General features: G+C 47.2%; 1 protein-coding gene across 2 annotated transcripts in view; it reads left to right on the forward strand.

Moving 5' to 3' along the window:
* The first annotated feature begins 13,606 nt into the window (after positions 1 to 13,606).
* The window catches only part of LOC115097810 (homer protein homolog 3-like), a 39,427-nt gene continuing 26,570 nt past the window's right edge, over positions 13,607 to 26,463 (forward strand). Inside the window, exon 1 of one of the 2 annotated variants that reach the window (XM_029613892.1) lies at positions 13,607 to 13,981. In XM_029613892.1, the coding sequence (XP_029469752.1) occupies positions 13,977 to 13,981 (5 nt within the window). In that variant the 5' untranslated portion in view covers positions 13,607 to 13,976. The remainder of the gene's footprint in view (positions 13,982 to 26,463) is intronic. The other variant, XM_029613891.1, reaches the window with a different exon arrangement.

Here is a 26,463-nt window from a genome sequence, read left to right on the forward strand (position 1 = left end):
AAGACCTGTTGCCAAGGCAAGGATGAGTGGCGGGCCCTGCCTTAAGTAGCAGGGTCCAATGATGTCAACATCCAGGGCCGAGGGTTAGTTTCCCGCTGCGGCTCCTATAAAGGCAGCAAGGCGCACGCGCGTGCCTAGAGAGAGGCAGGATGCTGGACGGTGGCATCTCCCTGTGGCACACGTGGGGAGACCCGCCGGGAGCTGAAGAGGTTCACAGAGGAGCCAGGAACACCCGAGGAGGCAACGGGGTGCGGAAGCCCAGGCGGCTGCCTAACGCCGCGAGTGAGGACGGGCCAGGTGCGGGAACCAGGCGCTGGAGGTAAGTAGGCCTGGTCATGGGCCTGCTTACCTCAAAGTGATGGATGGTAAGCATCTGCAATTTTCAATACAGTTGACACTGCAAAAAAATTTCTTGATGAGATAAATGCAGGGAAGTCCAGGAGAAATAGTGTGGTGCAAAGCTGGTGAAATGGTGCAGCGTGAGAGAAGCAAAATGTGGGTAGAGGGGCAGTCGAGCCACTGAGATTACCATCGCTGAATGGTCTGTTACCCCCCTTGGGTTGCTGTAAGAGTTTTTTTAATTGTTTTTGCTTGATTTGTACTTTTTTTCATCTGTAAGGGCCCACCCTGAAACAGGATGTTTATTGGGCGGGACTGTGATTGCTACACAGAGACCAGTGGGCATGAAACAAAACTGTTGCATTGCGGGCTGTTAGCCGGAAGATCTGAGTTGGACGTTGTTCTCGAAGGACAGGGCCTAACTATAGTGCGATGCAGGTTTATTCTAGACTATCATTGTTTTGTTTTGTTTTTTAACTACAAAGTGCGATGGAACTGGGAGCGGCTGATGTCAGTTGGACATCCTGCATTGGGCGCGTAGCCGGTGACAGACTGCCAATGTTATTATCATTTTTATTTTTTTTGTGGACCTGCTTTCAGAACCCACAAGTCACAAGTCCCAGTGATAGTTGTAGACTGCCTAATTTGTGTACTCACTAACCTGTATTATTTTTTTGGGTTCCTGTCTCTCATTTGGTGGACCTTTTTATCTTTTTTTTTTTATTTTTAAGTTTAGTTTTTTGCCTTTGGTACAGAGTGGTATTCCCTGGGTCTGCGTGCAACCTCCAGAGATAGCTGCAATTCAGTTTTGTCTGCTGAAATACAGGGATAAATGGTGAGGTATATTCATGCTTGCTGTACTTGCATGTTCTGTATTGTTTAGTCTGATGCACCAAAGTTTTTTTTACTTTTTTTCATTCCAGGAAATGTTAAGATTTCTGCTGGTTACGGTTTGGGATTATTATGTGAGGGGGTAAGAAGGTTACAAAGAATTGATTGATACTATGGAGGGATGGGAAGGTAGGGGAAGGAGACAGTGTTAGGATAATGCAGGATGAGCATGTTATATTTGAAGGTGATGGCTTGGTGGTAATGGGATTATGGTATGGGCACTGTCCATTTGTTGTTATTGATGATGAGAGGGGCAAAATCCAAGGTTAATATCTGTGCTGTGTTCATAAATATTTAGAGGATGGCTGATGTGAAAATTGTATCATTGAATGTGTGTGGTATATCAAACCCAGTTAAACGATCATGGATATTACAGTTCTTAAAACAGAAGGGTATAAGCTTAGCTTTCTTGCAAGAGACTCACCTGGTGGCTAGTGAGCATGCTAAATTAAAGAGGGCCTGAGTGGGGCAAATGCAGAGTGTGCATTCTAATTCATAAAAATCTTCCTCTGCAACTACATAGATTCTTTTGCGATCCAGAGGGTCACTATGTAATCCTGGAGAGTAGTTTGTAGGGACAATTGATTACATCTATAAATGTATACGAGCCTAATGTTGGACAATCAGAATTCTATGGAAAGTTGTGAGATTCTAAGGGGATATGATACTACTAGGGTCTGCATTGATGGAGACTGGAACTCTTGTATATAATCTACTTTAGTTAGATCTGGCGTGAGAAGTGTGCAGCAAGATACTGGGAGAGGGATTGTGGATCTAATGCAAACATTTGATTTGGTGGATATATGGCAGATGAGGAATCCTAGTGGTAGGAATTACATATACTTCTCTCCTAGATTCCAGACTTATAGTGGAATTGATTTTTTTCCTCTGTAGCACCATATCTGATCATCACACGATCTCCTTCTTGTTTAAGCCACAATGTGGGTAAGAGTCACCGGGTATGGAGGTCTCTACTAGGTAAACAGGATTTCAGGGATACAATAAAACAGTTATGGGATTTTGCATTGCATAATTCCCCAGAGGATTTTAACCCGACCATAGGTGGGAATCCTTAAAGGCGGTAGTCCGTGGGCATATGATATGATATGCTAGTTTCAAGAACAGGGAAAGAAAAGCAAAATAGGAGGAGCTGGAACAGCAAAATCAATTACTCGAACAAAAGCATAAAGTAAACTGCTTGCCTTGGGCTTATAAGAGGTTGTGTGGGATGCGAGATAAACTTAAAGCATTGTAAGTGGATGTTATTGAAAAATCTATATGGTTTTCAAAACAAAGATATTTTGAGCATGGCAATAAGGCTGTTTCCTTGTTGGCTAGAGTGATACAGGCCCAAAGAAAGAGTTCAATAATTTAGAGCATTAGAAACAGGGAATGGTCAAGCAAATACCTAATGGCCGGATTTTAAAACCCCCGGCGACTGTAAATCCTGGGCCCTACGTGCACCGGGCCAATTTTCAAACGGGCCCGGCCACGCATGTAAACCCCAGTACATGAGTAGGTGCCGGGGCCTGGGGGTGGGGTGGTCTGGGGGTGGGGAGGGGCAGGGCTGGAGGTGCCGGTACAGCAGCCATTTGCCGCTGTGCTGGGGGAGCAGCAACTTAAAAAAAAAAAGATATGGGAGATTAGGTTTAGGGGCTGGGGAGGAGAGGGGAAGGAGGCTAGGGTAGGGAGTAGGAAAGTTCCCTCCCAGTCCATTCCTTAATTGGAGTGGACTGGGAGGGAACTGTGGAAGGCTCCGATGTGTCGCCGCACGAAAGTTGCCAAAGTTCACCCACCCTTGTGCGTGCTGCCCCAGATTTTATAACATGCGCGCACCAGCGTCCATGTGCGCATCCATGTGTGTGAATGCATTTTTTTTTTTAATCTACCCCTAAAGATATAAATGCTTTGTTTGCCTTGCATTTCATCAATTTCCATCAGGCCCAACCCGATCTGGATGAACAAGTGGTTCTCTCCTTTGAGATTACTGCATGTTGAGGTGGCAGACGCAGGCAGGTAATCTGCGGGCATCACAATGGAGGAGTTTCTACGGGCTCTGAAAGCACTAGAGGTGGGAAAGCCCGGGACCTGATGGCTATCCATTAGAATTCTATAAGGCTTTCATGGAAGAACTGGTTCCCATGTGTTATGAATGAGCGGTGTTTGGGTGGATCCTTGGGTACTGGGGCCGATGACCATGCCCACGGGGAGGAGCCCCGTGAGGAGCCACAGTACTAGGCTAGACTCAGAACGCACAAACACAGTTAGTTCTTTATTAGACAGCTTTGAAGAGTACCACCATGGCAGTAGTGAGGCAGTCTGGTAGTTTGCAGTCTCAGGGACCTCAGCAGAGGGAGCCCTTCTCACCCCGTTGGTATTGGGAGGTTCCAAAGCAGGTTTCCCAGCAAGGAAGTACTGTGGATGAGATAGACTGAAAGTTAGTGTACTCACTAGGTGTTTGCTGTAGATAGGCGATTCCACCAGGTTGTAGAAGTAAGTGCAGGCACCAAGGCAGGGAGAGCAGGCCCTCGAGGAGCGAGTACCTGTTCCCTGTAAAGCACATGAAATAAAGCAGAGGGCCCCCGAGGACGGGTAACCAGGTTAGAAGTTACCCCGAAGGGCAGAGAGAGAGCTTCCAGCAGCAGCACGGAAGCAGCAAAGTAGCGTAGACAGGAACGGAATGATTCCAGAGTCAAGTCCTTGCTAACTCATCGAGGTAGCAAAATAGAAGATGTTATATACCGGATGGGTGACGTCAGTATGGGGGAACGCCCCCGAGGTTCGCGCCAAGGGTTGCATAAAGACGTGGGTGACATGCGCACCCTGATAGGTACCTGGGAGGAGCATGGCGGGAAGCAGCACCATAGCCATTCCGGGGATGCCGGAGAGGTCGGCTTGTAGACGCGGTGGTAGCCATCTTTCCTAGGTAAGCGGGAGAAGCCGTGAATAAGGTGGGGCAAACGGGGCGAAGCCGACTAGCACAGACGGATGCAACACCATGTTAAGTGAATCGTTTAATTACCTCAGAACTCCAAATACAAGGTTAGGTACTCTTCTGGAAGCTTTAATTGTGCTGATTTACAAGGTGGCCAGAGACCTGTTGGAATGGTCCTTCTATAGACCAATTTCCTTCATAAATGCTGATATGAAGATATTAGCTAAGATCTTACAGAATCGGTTGGAAGATATTGTGCCCACTTTGGTACATGATGACCAAATGGGATTTGTAAAAGGGAAAATCTCTACAAATAATACCAGGTGGTGGTTCAATATCCTGCATTGGACTAAACAAAAGAAGATACATGGAGTAGTATTTTCTATAGATGCAGATAAGGCGTTTGATCGGGGTTCCTGGTCTTATAGGTTTATAGTCCTGAAACAGTATGGAATGCCTGAGGATTTTTTAACCTAGATACAGGCTTTATATAAAAAAAAAAAGCCCATTGCGAGAATATTGACGAATAGCATGGTCTCTGCCCCTTTAGCAATCGAAAGGGGAACAAGTCAAGGTTGTCCCTGTCCCTACTGCTATTCGACTTGGTCATAGAACCTTTGGCTCAGGCTATACGGTGTTCTAGGAGGATAGTGGGGTTTTCCAGGGGCCAAGGAGCGTCACAAAATTTTGCTTTATGCGGATGACACTCTATTGTTCATAACTAATTTGTCTAGATTGTACCAGAATTGATGGCGCTTATAAACAGATTTGAGGAACTTTCAGGTTATTTGATTAACTATACAAAATCAGAATAGTTGTTTTTGGGGCCAGAGAGGGAATAGCCACCGGAGGTTGGCCAATTTAAAAGAGGGGGGGGTTCAAATATCTTGGTATTTGGGTCTCCAGAGATTATGGTAGACTAATATATAAAGACAATTATTTACCTATTTTAGTAAGATCAAAGCTGATTTATGGCAGTGGTCATCGCTGCCTTTGTTGCTGCTGGGGCACATTAATCTGATTAAGATGGTTATGCTTACACTATTGATGTACCCTTATATGCACCTCCCATGTGATATTCCCACACAGGCCTTACAAATTTTAAAGGGAGATATTACAAGTTTTATTTGGCAAGGGAGACCACCTAGGTTGACGTATGATGTAATGTTAAAATTAGAGAAGCAGGAGGGCTTGGGTTGCCACATTTCCTATAGTATTATTGGGCTTGTAGATTATCGTGCCTGCGAATATGGTGGGTACAGACCCTCTGCAGTCATGGCTCTTGCTAGAGGAGGAAGGTCCGAAGGGTTGCAGTTTGGCTTCCTAGCTGCATATGCTATGTTAGTCCAATACATATAGAAGGATAATGCGGGGGCATCTTATAATTGCCCACACGCTCAAAGTATGGAAGTCAATGACTTGAAAGGTGAAGGTCATAGATGCTTCTTGATCTTATTTGACCTCTATAGTGTGCAACCCTAACCTTTCCAAGCACACATTTTCGCCAGATATAGGCTTGTGGGAGGTGGAAGGGCTGAGATGTTTAGGACAATTATCTAATGAGAGGAGTATTAAATCTTTCACAGAACTGATGGGTGAATATCAGATATCATCCATGACCTGATTCTTGTATCTCTATATACGCAAGGATGTTACAGATATTCTTAGGGAACATCTGGATATTGAAGAAAATAAAGGGATGGAAGGAGGTGCCGAGTTGCACACGTAGGGTGAGTCATTTAATATCAGTGTTATATAAGACAAATCAATCCTCAGTATGTGACATGGAAACATCTCAAAATATTATTCAGGCACAGAACTCTGATTTGAATGTTGAACTGGATTTTAGGGATTGGAAGTCAATCTGGAAGAGGTTGCAGCACATCACTATATGTAGTAAGGGTCAAGAATTATTGTTTAAATTGTTAAATAGATTATACCGTACTTCTGTTTTTTATGCTGAATTTGGTAGTGTTAATCCTGACTGCTGGAGAGGGTATGGGCAGTTGGGAACTTACTGTCATATGTGGTAGGAGTGCCGGGACACTCAAGTATTTTGGCAAAAAGTAGCTGAACATATATCTGCTATGTGTGGGCAACAGTTAGTCACTCTTTTCCCCCAGGACAAGCAGGATGGTAGTCCTCACATGTGGGTGACGTCACTGGACAGAGCCCTATCACGGAAAACTTTTCTGTCAAAGTTTCTAGAACTTTTGACTGGCACACTGAGCATGTCCAGCATGCCATAATCCCTGTAGCCACAGGGGTCTCCCTTCAGTCTCTTTTTTTCCACGCTGCAGTTTGCCTCGTGGTTAGGAGCTCTGTGAGAATTTTCTCACTACTTTTCCTCACGGAAAAACTTGAAGTTTTCTTCACAAAACGTTTCCTCATAGGGGTCTCCCATTGTGACATCGTTTTCCTCGACGCTCGTGAGTAAATTCCACAGTTTTTCGGTCGGGTCCGGCTACCTTACCCTTGGTTCCTGCAGGCCACCAACCATTTTCACGGCCCTTTTTTCTAACATGGCTATGGGCTTTAGAAAATGTCCAGAGTGTCTGTGTACGATGTCAATTACAGACCCGCGTGATGTCTGTGTGTTGTGCCTCGGCTCAACACTCGATGTTCGTCGATGCCCAAGCTGTGCTCAAATGACCCCGAAGGGCAGGCATGCCAGACTGGACAAAATGGAGACTCTTTTCAAAATAAAGTTAACTCCATCGACATCCACCCAATCATCACTGGTAGGAGCATCGACAAAGTCCATCAACAAACCTCGCCGGGAGCAGCAAGGCAGCGGTGGCCATCCGTCACCAATGACATCTAGGGCATTGGCATCTTCTTCCTTGGTGCTGGAGAAAGACCGGGTCGAGCACCAAGGGAAATACCGGCACCGGCACTGCATCGGCTTCAATGGCTATCGAGCTGATGCCAAAAAGGACACGGGTAGAGGAGCCTCCAACCTCCTCCTTACCTGAGATACTGAGGCGATCCCCACCGACATCGGTGCCGGGTATTGAGCCCCCACAGACTCCTGTGGAGGTGCCAGTAGCACCTAGCCTGCCTCCCCCTGTAGCTGTGTTACCTATGCCAGCTTCCATGGAGGAGCTGGACATGCTTGTCCAACAGGCGGTCCTCGATGCCCTCCAGAGCATTCATCCTCCATCGATGCTGGCCCCCATACCGGCACTGATACCGGAGCTATCAATCTTCGCACCAATACTCGACCGCCTGGACACAGTCATCGGTGCCCTTCCAACCCAGGCTGGGCCTTTTGTACCGACACGACCTACTGAGTCTCCGAAACCCCCGATACCCATTCTGGGGTCCTTGGAAGACGAAGGCACAGACTCCAGTCCTCTTCCAGCGCTGCTTCCATCGATGCCAGAACCGGTTCCTGGTCCGTCTGGGCTCTCGGGATCGAGACGCCCACGATTCCCCTCGATGCCGCCAAAATCTTCAACGGTGCCACCACATCCTCCATTGATGCCATCGAGGGATCCATCAATGCCAACACATCCAGGAGTACCAGGTCTTTTTCCTCCCTCGTTATCTCAGCCAGAGAACCCGTATGACCCGTGGGAGGATGTTGACATTGACACTTCTACGGAGGACATACTTTCAGAACCATCTCCTCCGGGAAGAAAGGAGACTGTCTCCACCAGAGGACCTCTCCTTTGCTAATTTTATAAAGGAAATGTCAGAGACAATCCCCTTTGACCTGGTCACCAAGGAAGACACACTTCAGAGACATTGGAAGTCCTCCAATTTGTGAATGCCCCCAAAGAAATTATGGCTATTCCCATCCATGAAGTACTCCTGGACCTCCAGCATCGCCTATGGGAGCACCCTTGTACTGTCCAACCAGTTAACAGAAAGACAGATGCAACTTATTTAGTCCAACATGCTCCAGGGTTTCAGAAACCACAGCTACCTCACCAGTCAGTTGTGGTGGAATCTGTGCAGAAGAAAGCCAAAAGATTACATCCACATTCTTCTGCACCCCCTGGAAAGGACCAAAAATTCTTGGATGTTCTGGGTCGAAATGTTTTTCAGGGCTCTATGTTAGTGTCACGCATAGCAGCCTATCAATTATACATGACACAATACCAAAGGAATCTGTGGAAACATAGATGACTCTCTGCTTCAACAACAACAAGAAGATCTCAATACCATTCTTCAGAAAGGCCTTGAGGCAGGAAAACATGAGGTACGGGCAGCTTATGATTCCTCTGAGACTGCTTCTTGATTATCAGTGACAGGAATCAGCGTCAGAAGCTGGGCCTGGCTTAAGGCATCTGACTTGTGAGCTGAAGTCCAAGACAAGCTCGCTGATCTACCATGTACTGGTGAAAATCTATTCGGCGACAAAATACAGGACGCAGTGGCTCAACTGAAAGACCATCACGAGACTCTGCGTCAGCAATCCACAGTTACTAGGGAGGCCCCTCCTCTGCAAGAAGAACTGCGAGAAGGGACCCCAGAAGACTATTTTATCGCTCACGCAGGTACTATCCACCTACGTCTTGCGTGAGACCATCCAAACCACCTCAAAGAGGATATCCACGACAACCCAAGCCATCCAGACCTCAGCCACCTCCTCAAGTAGGCCAAGCCTCTGAATTTTGAAATCTATCCAGAGAACAGCAGCCACTCCACAAATCCAAAATCAGACTTGCCGGTGGGAGGTCGACTTCACCACTTCATAATCAATTGGCTCAGCATTACCACAGACCAATGAGTTATATCCATTATAACCCAAGGATACCATCTAAACTTCCCCACGGTACCCCCGGATTCACCACCCAATCTGCTGTGGATCCAAAAAGATCACACAAACCTTCTAGAGTCAGAACTCTCCATCCTTCTGAGTGCCAGGGCTGTTGAAGCTGTTCCCCGGGCACAGCAGGGCAGAGGATTATACTCCCGCTATTTTCTCATTCCAAAGAAATCAGGTGGCCTCTGCCCCATCCCAGACCTCCGCAATCTCAACAAATTTCTCCAGAAAGAAAAATTCAGGGTGGTGTCCCTGAGCACCATGCTTCCCCTTCTGCAAAAAGGAGATTGGCTCTGTTCTCTGGATCTTCAGGATGCATATGCTCACACCAATATCCTCACATCACCGCAAATACCTGCGTTTTATAGTGGAACATCAACATTTTCAGTACTGGGTTCTGCCTTTCGGTCTTGCCTCGGCACCCCATGTATTTACAAAGTACCTAGCAGTGGCTGCGGCCCATCTATGGAAGAACAATATACATTTGTTTCCTTACCTGGACGACTGGCTGATCAAAAGCCATTCCAAACAGGAGCTCTCGATGCTCTCAAGCTCACTATCAATCTGCTACACTCAGGATTTCTCATCAACTACCAAAAATCCCACCTGACTCCATCCCACCGCCTTACTTTCATCGGAGCAGATTTGGACACCAGTCGTAAAGGCCTTCCTGCCCAATGACCGTGCAGTCACACTCTCCAAGCTAGCTTTGTCTCTGCGCACAAAAGAAACAGCCTCAGCCCATCAATTCCTAATGTTGCTGGGCCACATGGCTTCCACGGTCCATGTCACTCCTATGGCCAGGTTGGCCATGCGGATAACTCAATGGACTTTGAAATCGCAGTGGCTCCAAGCCATTCAACCTCTTTCATACCAGATTCATGTAACCCACCAGCTATGGTTATCGCTTCTCTGGTGAACCAACAAAGTCAACTTGCTAACAGGTCTACCCTTCCAGCAACCAGTTCCGCAAGTAACCTTAACCACAGACGCATCCAACTTGGGTTGGGGAGCTCATGTGAACAATCTTCAAACTCAAGGTACTTGGACACAGCTCAAAGCAACGTTTCAGATCAACTTCCTAGAGCTTCGAGTTATACCTTATGCTCTATATGTGTTCAAGGACTGCCTTTCACACAAGACTGTTCTCATACAAACAGACAACACAGTTGCAATGTGATACTTGAATAAGCAGAGCGGCACAGGCTCTTATCTCCTCTGCCAAGAAGCCGCACAGATATGGGCCTGGGCCCTTGCATACTCCATGCATCTGCGGGCCACTTATCTGGCAGGCAGATCGCCTCAGTTGACAGTTCCATCCCCACGAGTGGTCTCTGGATCCTGTAGTAACTACCAGAAACTTCCAACGTTGGGGTCAACCAACAATAGACCTTTTGCATCCGAACTGAATCACAAAGTGGACAAATTCTGCTCCCTGCACAGGTAACAGAACACGTTGGCCATGGATGCCTTCGCTCACCCCTGGAACACAGGCCTCCTATACGCTTATCCCCCGATACCGCTGATACCAAAACTCTCATGAAGCTACAACAGGACAAAGGGTCAATGATACTCATAGCCCCGTATTTGTAGCGACCTTCCGTGCTCGATGTCTCCACTCCGCCCTCCTCACCTCCTTGGCGACTCCCTCTTGTCAAGTGGAAGGTTGGCTGCCGTGGCGTCATTCTGCCGTCTTCCTTCGGCATCTCCGGAGCGGCTCGACGCTGCAAACCACCATGTTTCACAAGGGCCTAAGGGCGCGCGCGCGGCGCGGCCCCGACTGATGTACCAGCAATGGTGCAAACCTCAGAGGCATCCCCTGAGATGACGTCAGCAGTACCGGATATATGAGGTCTTAGAAATCGCTAACTAATCGAGTTAGCAAAGGTTATGGTACAAGGGGTTACACTACCTAAGCTGCTCTGCTCCTCGCACTTACCAGGGGTACCTGCTCCTTGGGGGCCTCGCTCTCTCTTTGTTTTTCAGGTAACAGTCAGGAACCGGCACTCGCTCCTCGAGGGCCCATGTTCCCGGACTGGTTGCTGAATACTTATTCTGCCTGGAAGTCACCGCTGCCTATTACACCAGTGAGTTACTCTCTCTCTCTCTCTCTCAGAGCTTTCTCTGGAACCAGGTACTCGCTCCTCAAGGGCCTAACTCATTCCAACAGCTGGACTACTTCTAGAGACTATTGTGTGATTGTTACCATCAAGGTTCTGTTCCTGAACTCTGCATACCCTGCCTACTCACTATATTCAGTTTCTCTACAGCTCAGTTATCCAGGATCGCTGTTCCAGTATCTGAGGGACTAAGCCCAGCCGGGCACTTCCAGCTCACTACTGCCACCTCTGGTGGTACAATATACTGTTTAATAAAAGAACTAGTGTGTGTGTCTGTCTCCATACTCTGAGCCTGACTGGTGGTCCCTCTTGGGATCTTCCCCCGGGGGTGTGGTCATCTGCCACTGACCCAAGGATCCACCCTAACAGCCTGGATGTTGAAAGCTTGATCCTCCAACTGCTCAACCTTTCAACTGATGTCCCTCAAGTGCTTGTAGCCTCACGAAAGCCTTCCACACGAAAATCCTATCATTCTAAGTAGAATAGATTTACCATATGGTGCACGCAAAAAGGTATCGACCCCTTTTCCCGCCTCACTCCATCTCTATTAGACTATGTCTGGCACCTTTCGGACTCTGGTCTCCAGACTTCTTTAGTGAGGGTACACCTGAGTGCCATCTTGGTCTGACCCAGCCATACTGGGTCAGACCAAGGGTCCATCAAGCCCAGCATCCTGTTTCCAACAGTGGCCAATCCAAGTCACAAGTACCTGGCAAGTACCCAAAAACTAAGTCTATTCCATGTTACCGTTGCTAGTAATAGCAGTGGTTATTATCTAAGTCGACTTAATTAATAGCAGGTAATGGACTTCTTCTCCAAGAACTTATCCAATCCTTTTTTAAACACAGCTATACTAACTGCACTAACCACATCTTCTGGCAACAAATTCCAGAGTTTAATTGTGCGTTGAGTGAAAAAAGGGAGTGGGGGATGCCCCGATAACAGCGCAACCCCTTGTGAGTAGGTTTATGAGGGGTCTATTACAACTTAAGCACCCTCTATGACCACCAGTCACTGAATGGGACCTAAATGTAATACTTACAAGGCTCATGCGCTCCCCGTTTGAGCCTTTGCACTCCTGTGATATTAAATTTCTTACATGGAAAGTTCTCTTCCTAGTAGCCATTACATCTGCTCAAAGGCTTAGTGAGTTACAAGCACTTGTCACATACTCACCTTAAAACAGAGTTAGAAGCCAAATGTCCGATCTGGCTTCTTTATTGGACAGAGACAATATCTTTTAACAAGCCCGACTCAGACAGAGTTTCGCCCTCTTACAATGGTGCTGCATCAGGGGCTACAACATAATAAACAAATAAGACATACTAATAAAGAAATCATAATAAAACAGAAATTATAATAAACAATTTAAAAAATGGACATATAAAATGGGTAACATATATATAGATATATATATATATAGATATATATATATATAGATATATATGTGATGTAACATATAAACTTGAAAAGTGATATGTATGAAGACTGTGAATATGGGAAAATATTGGATGTATGTTAATAAAAATGTATTGCCTTACCTCAGCTTAATCATTTTGGAATTTCTGAGTGACCGGGTTGAAAGTTATGATTATGTATCAAATGGTCTGTGAATATGTTAAAAGAAACAAAGTTTAAAAATAAAAGCTATCTATTAAAAACCTTTGCGTGATCATGAAATATCAATAAATGTACTTCTGGTGAATTGTAATATCTTATGCCGCAATGTTATAATGAAAAACAACAACACTCTCCAATTCTGTAAAAAATATGAAAAAAACTAAAAACGAACAACTAATTAAAATCACTTAAAAACAAAAACTATACTGGACAATATAAGAAACTTATTTTATGAAAAAGAAAACACATAAGGGGCACTTCTAAATTAATAACATTTGGGTGATTTTCATGCTTGGGGTGCTGAAGCTGGTAGTTATTCCAGCAAGGGTTCAAGGTAGGTGCTGGAAATGCTGGGGCAGAGAGGATTCAGTGAAAAAGCCCACACTATAAAAGAGAAAGGGCTGAATTGGCACAGCTTGGAAGGAGAGAGCAACAGCACCAGTGTCAAGGTTTCAGCGCTGGCTACTCTCCATTAGCACATCCTTCATATACACTCGTAATTGAAATATTTGGAAAAAAAATATTGAAAACGTTCTCTTTAAAGTGAGATTACGTCGTCAATGAAACAAAAGCGGGGGAGGAGGAATGTCATTTAGATCTGATGAACTAAAGTTGGAAGGTCCTGGGTATCTTTTTTTTTTTTTTGAATGATAAATTTAGCTTGTGGCAGCTGCATGAAGAGCCAGCAGGGGGAGACACCGAGTTCTTCAGCTCCTTGGAAATACAGGCGAGTGGAAGGGGGAAAGGAAGAATGTGAATGGGCTGGAGAGCCGGGGAAAGGAAAAAGGGACGCGGGAGAAAAGAGAGAACAAAGAAGATGCAGTGAAAAGGAGGAAAGTGGCTGGCGAGCCCAGGGTTCCGAAACTCCTGGTCGCTTTCGAGGAGCGAGCCGTGCCAAAAAAACACAGACATTCATGCAGAATATAAAAATTAAAAACAGCTCCGAGGCTGGGTGCAGCAGAAAAGGAAAGCGACTCTTGTCGGTGTCTGGATGAAACAAACAAACAAAAAAAAAACAAAACTGGCCGGACAAGATATTGCAACATTTGCCTGGAAAAGTGCTTTAAAGTTGTTTGAGATAAAAACCGCTGGACTTGCCTGGTTCCGATCTCAGCACTTTTTTTTTTTTTTTGTTTTCTGTCTATGAGAAACCCGGAGAGGGAAAAGATGTTTTAATTATTTTTGAAACTACGGATTTGAAGGGGAAATCTAAAAAGAAGATCCGGAGAAGGAGCCACACGCAAAAAAAAAAAAAAAAAAAAAAAGGAAGAAGAATTTAAAACGTCATTGCAAGGAAATGGGGTGAGCATGCATTCGGTTTCTTAACTAAGAAAGAAATATTGTCTGGAGGTATTAAAGTCTTTAGCAAGAAGGATCAGTGGTGGGGGGAGGAAGAGAAATCGATTAAAAACAAAGTTTTGAAGCCCGGGAAGGTTGTTGCTTTTCCAAGTCGCTTTGGCTGCTGGTGAGTTCGGTTAATGGATTTGTCTGGGGCTGGGACCAGAGGTTGGCACGGGTCTCAGCTGGGGAAAAAAGGATCAGGGGCAAATAGCAGCCAAAAATTCTGGGAGGGAAAATTCAAGGCAACCCTGATCCCTCTGCTGCATTTTAACAGCTTAATGTAGGACATTTGGAGCACGGATCGATACAATTAACTGTAGAGTGCTGCCGGTGTACACAGCGCTGTACAGCACAGCCTCGCTAGTAGAAGGTGAAGCGCTTTCGGTGTACACGGCACTGTACAGTACTAGAGCACTGCTAATCAAGATGCGAGAGCTATGGAAAGCAAATTAACACTGAAGGCTGTAGGTACTTTCCTCAGGAGGTTTAGCACCCAGCTGTGGAGGAGAGGGTGTGACAGGGAGCTTTTAAACCCTTCAGTGTGGGGATTTTCCTACAAGTACAAGAATGGAATCAGGTGTAAAAAAAAACCCCCATCTTTACAGATAAGAACATCTATTGGCTGTAGTAACGTTGAAACTGCAAATGATCTTATATACACCGAGTCCCGATGGCACAAGTTCCATGACAGGGATGGTTTATCTGTTGCTTTGTGTGGGCTGAAAGTTCCCTAAACCTAAACCAAGCACAGAGGAGCCCTGCTATTACAGATATGAGGGGAAAGCCAGAGATCAACTGGGATGTGTGACATTGCACCAGCAAGTAAAGTAGGCAGACTGGATGGGCCTTGGCCGTCCGTCCTTATCTACGTCATATCCTATGTTTCTCTATTTGAACCGATGCCACTTCTGTAACTTGTCACTGGATGCATCCAGCTGTTAGCTGCTTGCTTTTCCGGTTCCTAGTATAAGTGCCCGGTCTAAGTACCTTCACTCCTGCATCCAGGCTGAGCACAAACCTTTTCAGAAGGGTGAACCGGTTTCCTGTGATTTGCAGCTTAGGCATTGTCTGTGTGCTCCGTTATGTGTTGACCATTTAGCAGGATTGAAGCCTGACTGATGGAGCATCCGAGTGCCACTGACAGATGACAAGGCCACCACCCCATCATCCCCGGTCCCTCTGGGGGGGGGGAGAGAGAGGGCTGGGACTGTTCAGCTGAGGAGTTCTGCCTTTACAATGACAGGGGCTGGATGGATTCAGATCCATCTGCCCTGCAAGGGGGGGCAGCACGCCTTCCGAATCACTTGCAGACCCTTGTACTTCTGCAGGATATGAAGTCTTATTAAAGAGATATCCCCCAACAGTTTGCAAAGCTGGAATGCTCCATGAGGCTGTCCAAACCCTGTATGCCCAGGAGACCAGAACATTTTTACTTGAAGCTGCATTCTCTGGTGAGACTCTCGAATTCCCTCCCAGCAGCACTCCCAGCTCCTTTGGAACCTATCAGAATTCCACAACAGCTTCTGACCTAGCCTAGCAAGAGGGGCCAGAGGACGTCTAGATACACAACATCTGAAGGCAGTTCCCAGATCACTGCTCTTCAGCGCCGTGCATTGGGCACTTTCAAGGAACATTTCAACGTGACCCGCTTCCAGAGCCAACCAGGGTACAGTGTCTCTACCTCCGGAATATCTTCTTTAGCATCCCTGGCGGTCGAAAGAACAAGCTTCCTGCTTGTGGATCTGAAGACGACTTTTGAGGCTAATCCGTGACTGACAGACTCTATGACAACTTGCTTCTGAGTAGGATGGGTAGCCCTGGGATTCTTGGCACACGGTTTCTGCTAGCCCCACTTTTCCACTTCCTCTTGCTGTCATTGGGTTTCAAAGTTTTTGGAATACAGAGAAGAAATAAACCTTCTCCTCTCCACCATTGTGATGCTAAATAATTCAAGGGTGCTGCAGTACTGTTCGTCATCAGAAACCCACGCCCAAGCAGGCACCAGACTGTTGCATATAAAATGTGAATACCGTGGCGAAAGAGGGTTTTACAAATGGGAGTGTGAGCATACGAAAAGGACATACCATTTATTTAATAACACCATAAATGAAAAATACAATTTAAAAAAAAGGAAAGATGGTCTAAGAATAAAATCCAAAGGGATGTGATTGATCCTGAAACTGACCAGTTGGTATTTTGAGTGATAGGGCTAACACTGAAACTTTTGTTGTAGCCAGCGAGCCCTATGAGGAGCCACTCCCTACTTCTTGGCCCCCGCCCTGCTCCATATCAAGGACAGAAAATGAAAGTGGGGCAACTTTTCAGTATAAGTAATAGCACTGAGTGACAGGAGAAGGGTTCTACAAGGAGCATAGAAAGGCATTACTATCTGTGTTCTAAAGATAAACAAAAGTGGTTTTATATTTCACATCCCATCAGAACGCTCCCTGAGTGCTTGCTTCAAGTCCATAGTGCAACCACCGTGTGGCTGAATGAACCTATCTGGGTTTCTGATTGCCTGGGATGTTCAGACATTAGTACGTAGAAAAAATAGAATCTGACAGTAGATAAGCACCGGAAGGCCCATCTTGTTTTGCCAATTTCATTCCTGGTGCAATGTCACAGACCCTACGGACCTCTAGCTTCCCCCTCTCATTTCTTCACATCTAGGAGGTCAGAGCTTGCCATGCTGACCTGGTTTCAGAAGGGAGGCGAGTCATTCCTGAGGTTTGAAGTTGCATCCTAATGCACTATTGGATTTGTAGTCCTGCTTCCACAGGTTCCAGAATGCATCAGGAGGAAGTTTCAGAAAGTCAGGACCTACCCAAAGCTGGGTCACTTATCAGCTCTGGTAAATAGGAGGCCAGAACAAGGTCAAATGGTCGTTGCTGGCAGACAGAGCTGGAAAGCAAAAGGCTGTGTGATTAGCAGCACAGCTGCATCCAGCAAGCGCTCAAATATCATGAAAGAGAACTGCGAACGCTGCTGATTCCATGTACCAAAATATCTCCCTACAAGCAGTGGGGAAAGGACCCTCCCACTCAGCACAGAATCGGGCACATCCACAGCATGTGGAACCCAGCTAGGCACGTACAACTGACAGGCCGATGCAGAACTGAGGCGCTAAAAACTTGCGTCCAAACTGGACGCACTTTTTTTAATGCGCGCACAATCACCTCTCCTGGACATTCGATGCAATAGGAAAATGAGCCGCTGCGCTAAAAAATGAAGCCCTAGGGATAAATTTTGCGGTCCTAGCGCGTCCGTGGCATCGGGCGCCCAGGAGAAGTGGCTGTGCGCTGGTTAGGAAAACGAACGTTCAATTTTACAAGCTTCCGTTGTCCTTTCTTGTGCACAGTCACGGGTTAGGGAAACGGACACTCATAAACTGAGCATCCGTTTCCTAACCTGACTGCCGGCAAGAACATTTTTTTTTTTTCCCCTGTAGTTCTTCTGACTTAATATCACGCTTTTCTGTAAACGTATGGGGCTCCTCAAGACTTAATGCCAGCTCCGGGGCTGGTGTTAATTTTGAGGGTTAAAAATGTGCACTTTGGGCGCACATTTATTTTTTATATAAGGGGGTAATAGCTAATTGCCTCATCCACATGGCATTTGCATGTGATTTATTTATTTATTTATTTATTTATTATTTGAGGTTCTTTATATACCGACATTCGTTTAGTAACATCATGTCGGTGTACATTCAACAAAACTTTAGCAGCAGCGCTGGAAAAGATAGAAAAAGCGGCAGTGCTTTACAATTAATATTCAACATTAGAAAGGACATTAGGAGATTATAACAAGGAAAAATTGGATCAGGGAATGCAAACAGGGAAGGGGAGGGAGAGGGAAAATAAAGGAAGAATTAAGAAGAATATATTAACGTTAATTACATATGATAAATACATTAAATACATTAGTTATAATAGATTACTAGGCATCAACTTTATAGTGATGAGAGCTATTAGCTGCATGCTTAGTATAGGTGCCTAGCTGTGTCTGCACCTGTACACGCCGATGCAATACTCTGCACTCAGGCTAGCGCCCAAGTTAACCCCACGGTTGGATGCGCATGCATAACCTCTTAGCACCCAGCCAGGAATTTATATCACACACGTACCCAACCAGGCGCATGCACCACATGCATAAACTCACCCAGCTAAGCATGTGCACTGCATCCATACACCCAGCCAGAAATGTGCACTGCATGGGCATATCAACCTAGCCAGGCACATGCAGTGCGTGCGTACACCAGGCCGGGCATGTACACTGCACACGTGCACCCAATCAGATTCATGCATCGCACACGTACCCTTACCCTCCCCCTCCCCTTAGCTAGTCAGAGCCGTTACCTGCTCGAGTACACCCAACCAGCCATGGTCATTGCATGCATGCAGCCAGCCAAGCACATGCACCACACACATTCGCCCTCCCAGCCACACATAGAGAATGTGCCCTGTGCACACACATTGCAATAGCAAACAAACCTTGCCGTACTGTCGCTGAGTTTCTTGTACCACCTGCAGTTATCTGGAAATTGGGGGGCCTCCTGAGAAGGCAAAATAGGGGGGGTCTGTTTCCTGGATAGGTCTGCTGTGACAGTGGATTCCTCTGTCTCGTGTTCCTGTTGTGCTTATGCCTCCAAGGCAGACATGGGGAGGCCTAACTGTAAGTGGGTGGCATAAAGGAATGACAGCAGAAAAAGACCAAATGGTCCATCCAGTCTGCCCAGCAAGTTTTTTATAGTAGTAACTGCCGCTCTGTGCAGGTTACCCCCCCCCCCCCCCCCCCCAGGTTAAGGGTAGTAATACTGCTAGTAAACCTTTTATGTGGTGAGCAGCTTTGATAATTCAGACAGTGCTGCTGCTTGAACACGCTTTGCGTTTGGACTTGGCCGTAGAAGCAGTCCTGTGCTTTTTCCCTGATGTCTGCATATCAGTACCCTGAACCACAAACGTCAGGGCCCGATGTTAGCTGTCGTCTGAATCCAAGTCCTCTTTTACCCCCGCTATTGAAGTGAAGAGCGAGGTTGCAATTGCGTCAAAATCATGAAAGCTACTTTGGTTAAGGGTCCTAACCGCTGCTCCATGCAGGTCATCCCCATGCACCCTTTTCTTAATTTCCAACCCTAGTCTTTAGGGATCCACGGTGTTTATCCCGTGCCTTTTTTCAATTCGTTTATTTTTTATTTTTTCCTCACCCGCCTCTTCCAGAAGGGCACTGCAAGCATCCACCACTCTTTCCATGAAGAAATATTTCCTGACACAGGTTCTGAGTCGTTCCCCCCCCCCCCTCCCAGAATTAAATTTTGTGACCCCCTAGTTCTACTGTCTGCTTTCTAAAGGAAAAGGTTTGAAGTTTCATGCATCATTAAAACCTTTCAGGTATCTAAAGCTCTGCATCATATCTCCCCTGCACCTCCTCTCTTCCAGGATATATATACATATTCACATCCTTCAGCCTCTCCTCATAAGTCTGCTGATACAAAACCCCACACCATTTTGGCCGCCCTTCTCTTGGCAGCCTCCTCCATCCTGTCTCTGTCCTTTTTGAGATATGGGCTCCAGAACTGAACACAGGACTGTACAAAGGTATCACCACCTCCTTTTTCTTACTGGTGATTCCTCTCTCTGTGCAGCCCAGCCTTCTGGCTTTAGCTATCGCCTTGTCGCATTGCTTCACCACCTTCAAGTCCCCAGACACTATCACCCCTAGGTCTCTCTCCTAGTCTGTGCACATCATATTGCAAAGCCAGAAGATTAGCATTTTTTTTTTTAACTTTTGGAGATTTTATCCCACTTGATTAAAGAAGTCTTCTCCCTGGCATAGCGTGTGGTGGGTTGTACAGGATAAGTCGCATGATTATAAAATCCTGCCCCACCCAAGAGTTTAGTACAGTGCTTCTCAATCAGTCCTCAGGGCACACCTAGCCAGCCAGGTTTTCAGGATATCCGCAACGACTATGCAGGAGATAGATTTCTATATAATGTAGGCAGTTCTTGCAAATCTATCTCCTGCATAGTCGTTGCGGATATCCTGAAAACCTGACTGGCTAGATGTGTCCCAAGGACTGGGTTGTGAAGCACTGGCTTAGAATCAAAGTCTGAGATGAAGGAAGTTAGATGGTTTGCTGAAAGTTACACAGCTACTAGTGTCTGTGGTGGGACTGGAACCCAGAGCTTCAGCTTTGCAGATGTGTAGTCTAACTCAGTGTTTCCTCAATCTTCTCCTGAAGGCACACCTAACAAGTCGAGTTTCCAGGACATCCATAATGAATATGCATGAGAGAGATTTGCAAACGCACAGGAGCTCAACGGTTAGGTGTGCCTCCAGAAGAGAGTTAGAAAACACTGGTCTGACTGCCTCTAGCTTGTTACTTGGGCTCTTGTTGGGGCCCCGGGGATTGTTTCCTTGTTCAACCCTGCCCAACGAGCACTGGTGTTCATGCAGCCTATCCCAGAGAGCACAGACGGTATTAGGCTAGCCCCGGCTGTGGCCCCAGCAGCCAGACCCTCGGCCATTCTCAAACCCTGTCCCGCCTCTCTGCCCTGCTCTCACCCTGTGCCTGGCACTGCCACGGGAAGACCATCATCCTTCCCATCACCTGCTCCACTTGTGACGCACCCGTGGATGGCAAACCTCTCCCTTGCTGCGGCGGAGGCTTGGTTAAGTCAAGTGCATCCTTCCCACACCCATTTCGGTTGGCTCCTTTCAGCTCATTTGGTTCGTGCTCTGAGGCTAGCATTGCAGAGCGAGAGGTTCGGGCTACAAGTTCTGGCAAGCGCAGTGCTTTGTTTAAGGTTTACTTGACTGATTGTTGTGAATTTAGAAGATTCCTGAATTGGCATTTCTCCAGGGACGGGTCAGGCACACCCTGGCTCCAGAGTCACCGAAACTTTGTATCGGCAGCTCTGCTTCTCAGCTTCAGACTAGCTGAAGAGGTTAAGGGTGAAGCCAGGGAGGGGAGTTTAGGGCTGGTAAAGAAGCCCACATTAGCTATTTCTGCCCTTGCATTGTAAAAAGATATCTTTTTTTTTTTAGTTCAGTGAAACCTGAGTAGATTCAAGGCAGATACAGGTCGATGCAATACAGAGCGCCCAGCCGAGGGCACTGGTTAACCTGCGGTTGGGTGCGCGTTTTGGACGCATCCACAACCCCTTATGCTATAAGGGGATTAGTGAGTCCAAAACGCCCGTCCAACCCTTCGCGAAGCTAATGGCATTTATCACATGTAAATGCATGTAAATGAGGCTAATAGCTATTCTCCCCCAATTTAAAAAAAAAAAAATGCGTGCCCAACGTGCATATTTGTACTCTCGGAAAGTATCGCCTACCCGGAGCAGGCATTAATTTCTGAGCAGCCCAAAAAAGTGTACAGAAAAGCAGAAAATACTGCTTTTCTGTATTTCCTCCGACTTAATATCGTGGCGATACTAAGTCGGAGGAACAAAAAGGAGGACAGTCTTTAAAAAATAAAACAAAAATGTGCCTGTCGGCAGGTCAGGGACGCTCAATAAACAAGCGTCCCTTTTCCTAACCCACTGACAGCCCCCTCTCCTGGGCCCCCCCGCTGCCGAGGAGGCGCCAGGGGCGCACAATTTCCCCCTGCGCCTCCTTTTTACCGTGGCAGCCAATTTACATAGCATGAGGACGCCCGTTTCCCCCACACCGATATTGCATCGGCCTGGTAATATATAATCCACCTCTGCCCAACAAATCAGGGAGAGAGAGAGAGCGCGCCCTCGTGGGTGTGTGTGTGTGTGAAAAACTGATCTTGATGTGCTGGGGATTTTGATCTTCTGCGGGACACGAGAGCTCCCTGAGGAGATCCAGCCGTTAGTGGAGTTAAAAGAAGCTCCACAAGGTGGGTTGAACACTATCCAGAAGAGAGGGCCAGAGAAGGGAACTTTTGCACACATAAATATACACAAAAGCATAACACCGACATACTGCACATTCCCCCTCCCAAATAAACAGCCCTCCATTTGTGTTAATTCACCTCAAAAATGTATTAACGAATACCTAGCATAACAGGTAGCATGGGGCACATTTAAAACTAATCGGAGAAAGTTCTTTTTACTCAACGCACAATTAAACTCTGGAATTTGTTGCCAGAGAATGTGGTTCGTGCAGTTAGTAAAGCTGTGTTTAAAAAAGGATTGGATAAGTTCTTGGAGGAGAAGTCCATTACCTGCTATTAAGTTCACTTACAGAATAGCCACTGCCATTAGCAATGGTTACATGGAATAGACTTAGTTTTTGGGTACTTGCCAGGTTCTTATGGCCTGGATTGGCCACTGCTGGAAACAGGATGCTGGGCTTGATGGACCCTTGGTCTGACCCAGTATGGCATTTTCTTATGTTCTTATGTTCTTAACTCTGATACCAAAATGCACTTACAACAGGGAACATTATTATTATTATTATTATCCACCTTTTCTCCCTAATTGAGCCATTCCTTGTAAGATGGCAAGGGCCTGGGACGGCCGCGCTGTGCTGTGTCCTCCCCATTGTATATTTGTCATATTCCTGGCCTGGATCCTTTTTATTTTTGTTTACCTTGTGCTCGCACCTTCACCAGCCGCCCAGTATTTGTGGTCCGAGTACGCGAATCTGTTTGAACCAAATTAAAACCCACACCCACCAGCAGCCTGGACGCCCTGTTTTCCGTGTCTTTCCCCTTTGGCTGGCGCGTTGCCACGGCCTTGCTGCTGCGATTAAAACCCTACCTTAGCTCTGGTTCGTATGCTATCGGGGGCCACCGAATGACAACTTTTTGGGTGTGGTGGGGGGATTCAAGAATTCCTGCCGACTTCCATGTTTCTTTCCTGCTCTGCCAATTTTACAGCTTTCGCCTTCTCATGCTCCCCCCCCCCCCCCCCCCCCCCCCCCCCCCCCCCATCTATCCCTTTTTGCCTCCTCCATCCCTTACCTGTCCTGACCTAATTGCCATTCCCTCTCCTGTGCCTGCCCCTACGGACCTCATCCTACCCTGCATTGTCCTTCTCCTCAGGGGTCCCTACAGCTAGGAACTGTGACCCCCCCCCCCCCCGCCAACCAATAGCGACCTGGGTGAGGCTAGATGCCATGGCCGTGTCGTGTGCCCTCGACCACCGAGAGGGTGGCCAAGGCGACTCGAGAGAGACATACTGCAAGCACGCACTCGGGAGACACACACACACATACACACACACACACACATATACACACACACACATACATACACACACACATACATACACACACACACACATACACACACACACATACACACACATACACATACACACCCACACATATACACACACATACACACACACACACACATACACACACACATATACACACCCACACATACACACACACACACACACACACACACACACACACACACACATATACACACCACACACATATACACACACACATAACACACACACACATACACACACACATATACACACCCACACATATACACACCCACACATATACACACACACACATACACACACATATACACACCCACACACATACACACACACACATACACACACACATATACACACCCACACATATACACACACACACACACACACATATACACACCCACACATATACACACACACACACACACATACACACACCCACATACACATATACACACACACACATACACACACACACACACACACACACATATACACACACACACATACACATACACACACACACATATACACACCCACACATATACACACACACACATACACACACACACACACACGCACGCATCTTCCATCGTAAATAAAGTGAACCCTTAATAAAGACTTGAATTTCACTACAAAGGGAAGCGTCACGCGCTGAGCTAAACCCTCCTCGACTTAGCCAGCTCCTGCCTTCCAAAGAGGAGGTGCTGGCATCTTCCTTCCCTGGGAAATGAATCACTGCGGGCCTGGCCCAGACTGTGCCGCACGGCCAGCGCACCCACTCCAGCTTGACTCAGTCAGGCCCAGCCCCGTCAGCACTGGGAGGAAGGGAACCCAGCCCGGCTCAGTGAGTCTGGAGGAGGGCAGCCCAGACTGGGCCAGCGAGAGCCAGGAACCTGGCACAGCCCAGCCCGGGGAAGGGAAGGGAAGGGAGCCTGGCCTGGCTTTGCCCAGCAAGACTTGAGAGGAAGGAGGAAAGCAGCCCGCCCAGCTAAGCCAGTTACCTAACTGCTGTGTCCTCCTAGCCTGAGCCAATGACCGACTGATACCTTTCTAACTAATGTCAGCAGCGAGATAAGTACTTTTTACTTTAAGCTCTTCTTCTCACAGTGAACTTTGTATGTATTCAAAATGACATTTGCAGCCAGAAAGTTCAGTTCCTGTGTGTCTGGCTCCTCACCTAAACACCCCCCCCCCCCATCTCTTCAAAGCCTGGTGGAGATGCCAGCTGGACCCTGTCTGACTCAATACCACTGACCAGCCCAGGGTTCCCCAGACCTGGGGATTAGCACCTAGGCACGGGGAGAGACAGCGACTTGGGCTGGTTCACACGCTCACGGTCCCGTGATTCATCGCTCTGTGCTTGCATGCTCGACTATAAGGTCACCAGGTTCCTAATGAAAGCATCAGGAAGGCCCTGCAGCATGGCCTGTCGTGCCACTTCCCTTTCCTGGAACAGTGGGGGCCCGCCGGCTTCACCCAGCTCCAGGACTCCTCCGTGCACCCAGCAGAATACAAAGTGAGGACATTTTCCTCTCCCTCGCTGTGGCCTGATGAGTGTGCCTTGTTTGCAAGAAATCCCATTTCTAAAAATAACCCTGGACGGCTGCAGGCCAGGCACGGAGATGTCCCCCAGCACAAGGCACACTCTCTTGTAAACTACAACTCCATGCACGTCTCGGAGAAACTAGGTTAAAGGGGACGGGCCGGACACTGGCAAAAGGGAAGAAGGGTCTTCCAGGAAAGCTCTGTTTTACTAAAGATATGGATTGTATAGGACCGTCCGGCAGGGAGCCAGAGCCTGTCACTTCAGAGGAGGGGTGCAGGGTTGCAGAGAACCACCTCCAGCCCTGGAGGACCTGTCGAGTGGACACGGGGATGCAGAACCTCTGGGGCTGGAAGGTTCCGGGAACGGAATAGGTCAGGCAGTCAGAAGAGCCTCTCTGAGCTCAGATACTGTTCCAGGATCTGACCACCACCTTGCCCAACCCAGGCAGTCTCCAGGGCTAATATGGCAGCAGGCCAACTCCTTACTAAATCCATTTTTATTGTTCGAGGTTCTGTGATGGCGTCTCAAGCCTCAGTGCCATTAACGGAGCTGGACTGTCAGCCAGGATTAATAAACTTTTTATCAGACCACCTGAAAACACAGTTTAGAGAGTCTCTCTTCTGCCCTTTCCCAGCCAGGAGGGATTCTGATTAAGCTGTACGTGTGGCTTCGTTAGAAGAGCTGACCATTAAGACCATAATGTAATGAGAAGTGCCCTGGGGCTGGGATGGCCACTTGAGTGAGAGCGTTCATGGACATGGGGGGGTCTGCCGAGTATAACCTGATCGTGTGTGCGGATCCCACGGAGGCCTGATCTAGGTAACACTGTTTAGGGAAAGGGTTCAGACAGGGCCCGGCGCAAGAGTATTTGGTGCCCTAGGCGAACCTCCCGTCACGCAGCCCCCTCCTCCAACCTAGCACTCCCTTTCCAGTGGCAGTGGCTCTGGGTACGGCGCCCCTCCGGGCAGGAGTTTGCTGCCTCTGTCATTTTAGCATGCCAGATGACGGCCTAGTCTGCCTCATGGAAGTATGGGCCCTGGGTTCAGAACCTGCCCTGCTTGGGGGGGTACATTCAGTGCTCTGTACCCTCAAAGCCCGTTCTGCACCATCTCATCGGGTTTTTGGTTTTGGTTTTTTGCATCCTGCAGAAATGCAGCTGGTTCAAGTGGGTATCGCAGGGCAGGTATAATGCAGCATCTTTAAGCATCCTAATAATTTTGGACCTTAAACCTGCCTTTCCAAATAACGCATTAATACAATAAGTCCATGCCCCCCAAAGAATTTACAGTTGTGGGTACTTGAGGCCACAGACGGTAATGTGACTTACCCAAAATTACAAGCAGCATCAGTGGGGGAAGTTTTCTGATTCGTAGCCATTGTTCTGACTACTAGCCACTGCTTGTCTTTAGTTAATGTGCTAAGAATATTTCTCATTTGTGTGGCACTACTGGATATGTGCAGCACCTTTATAATGGTGATAAGAGTTCTGGAACAGTAAGACCCTTCCCCAAAGAGCTCACACGTGGATACCTGAGGCTATGGGAGATAAAGTGACCTATCCAAGGTCAGGAGGAATGGGAGAGGAGGGACCCCGGGCTTCTCGTCCTATTCTTCCAACTATGAGGATACTCCTCCTCCATGTAGAGCCAGATTTAAGTTTAGACAAAAGAAAAGTTAAAGAAAGC

This window comes from Rhinatrema bivittatum, chromosome 8 (genome assembly GCF_901001135.1).
Source record: "Rhinatrema bivittatum chromosome 8, aRhiBiv1.1, whole genome shotgun sequence".
In the NCBI taxonomy this organism is placed as follows: domain Eukaryota; kingdom Metazoa; phylum Chordata; class Amphibia; order Gymnophiona; family Rhinatrematidae; genus Rhinatrema; species Rhinatrema bivittatum.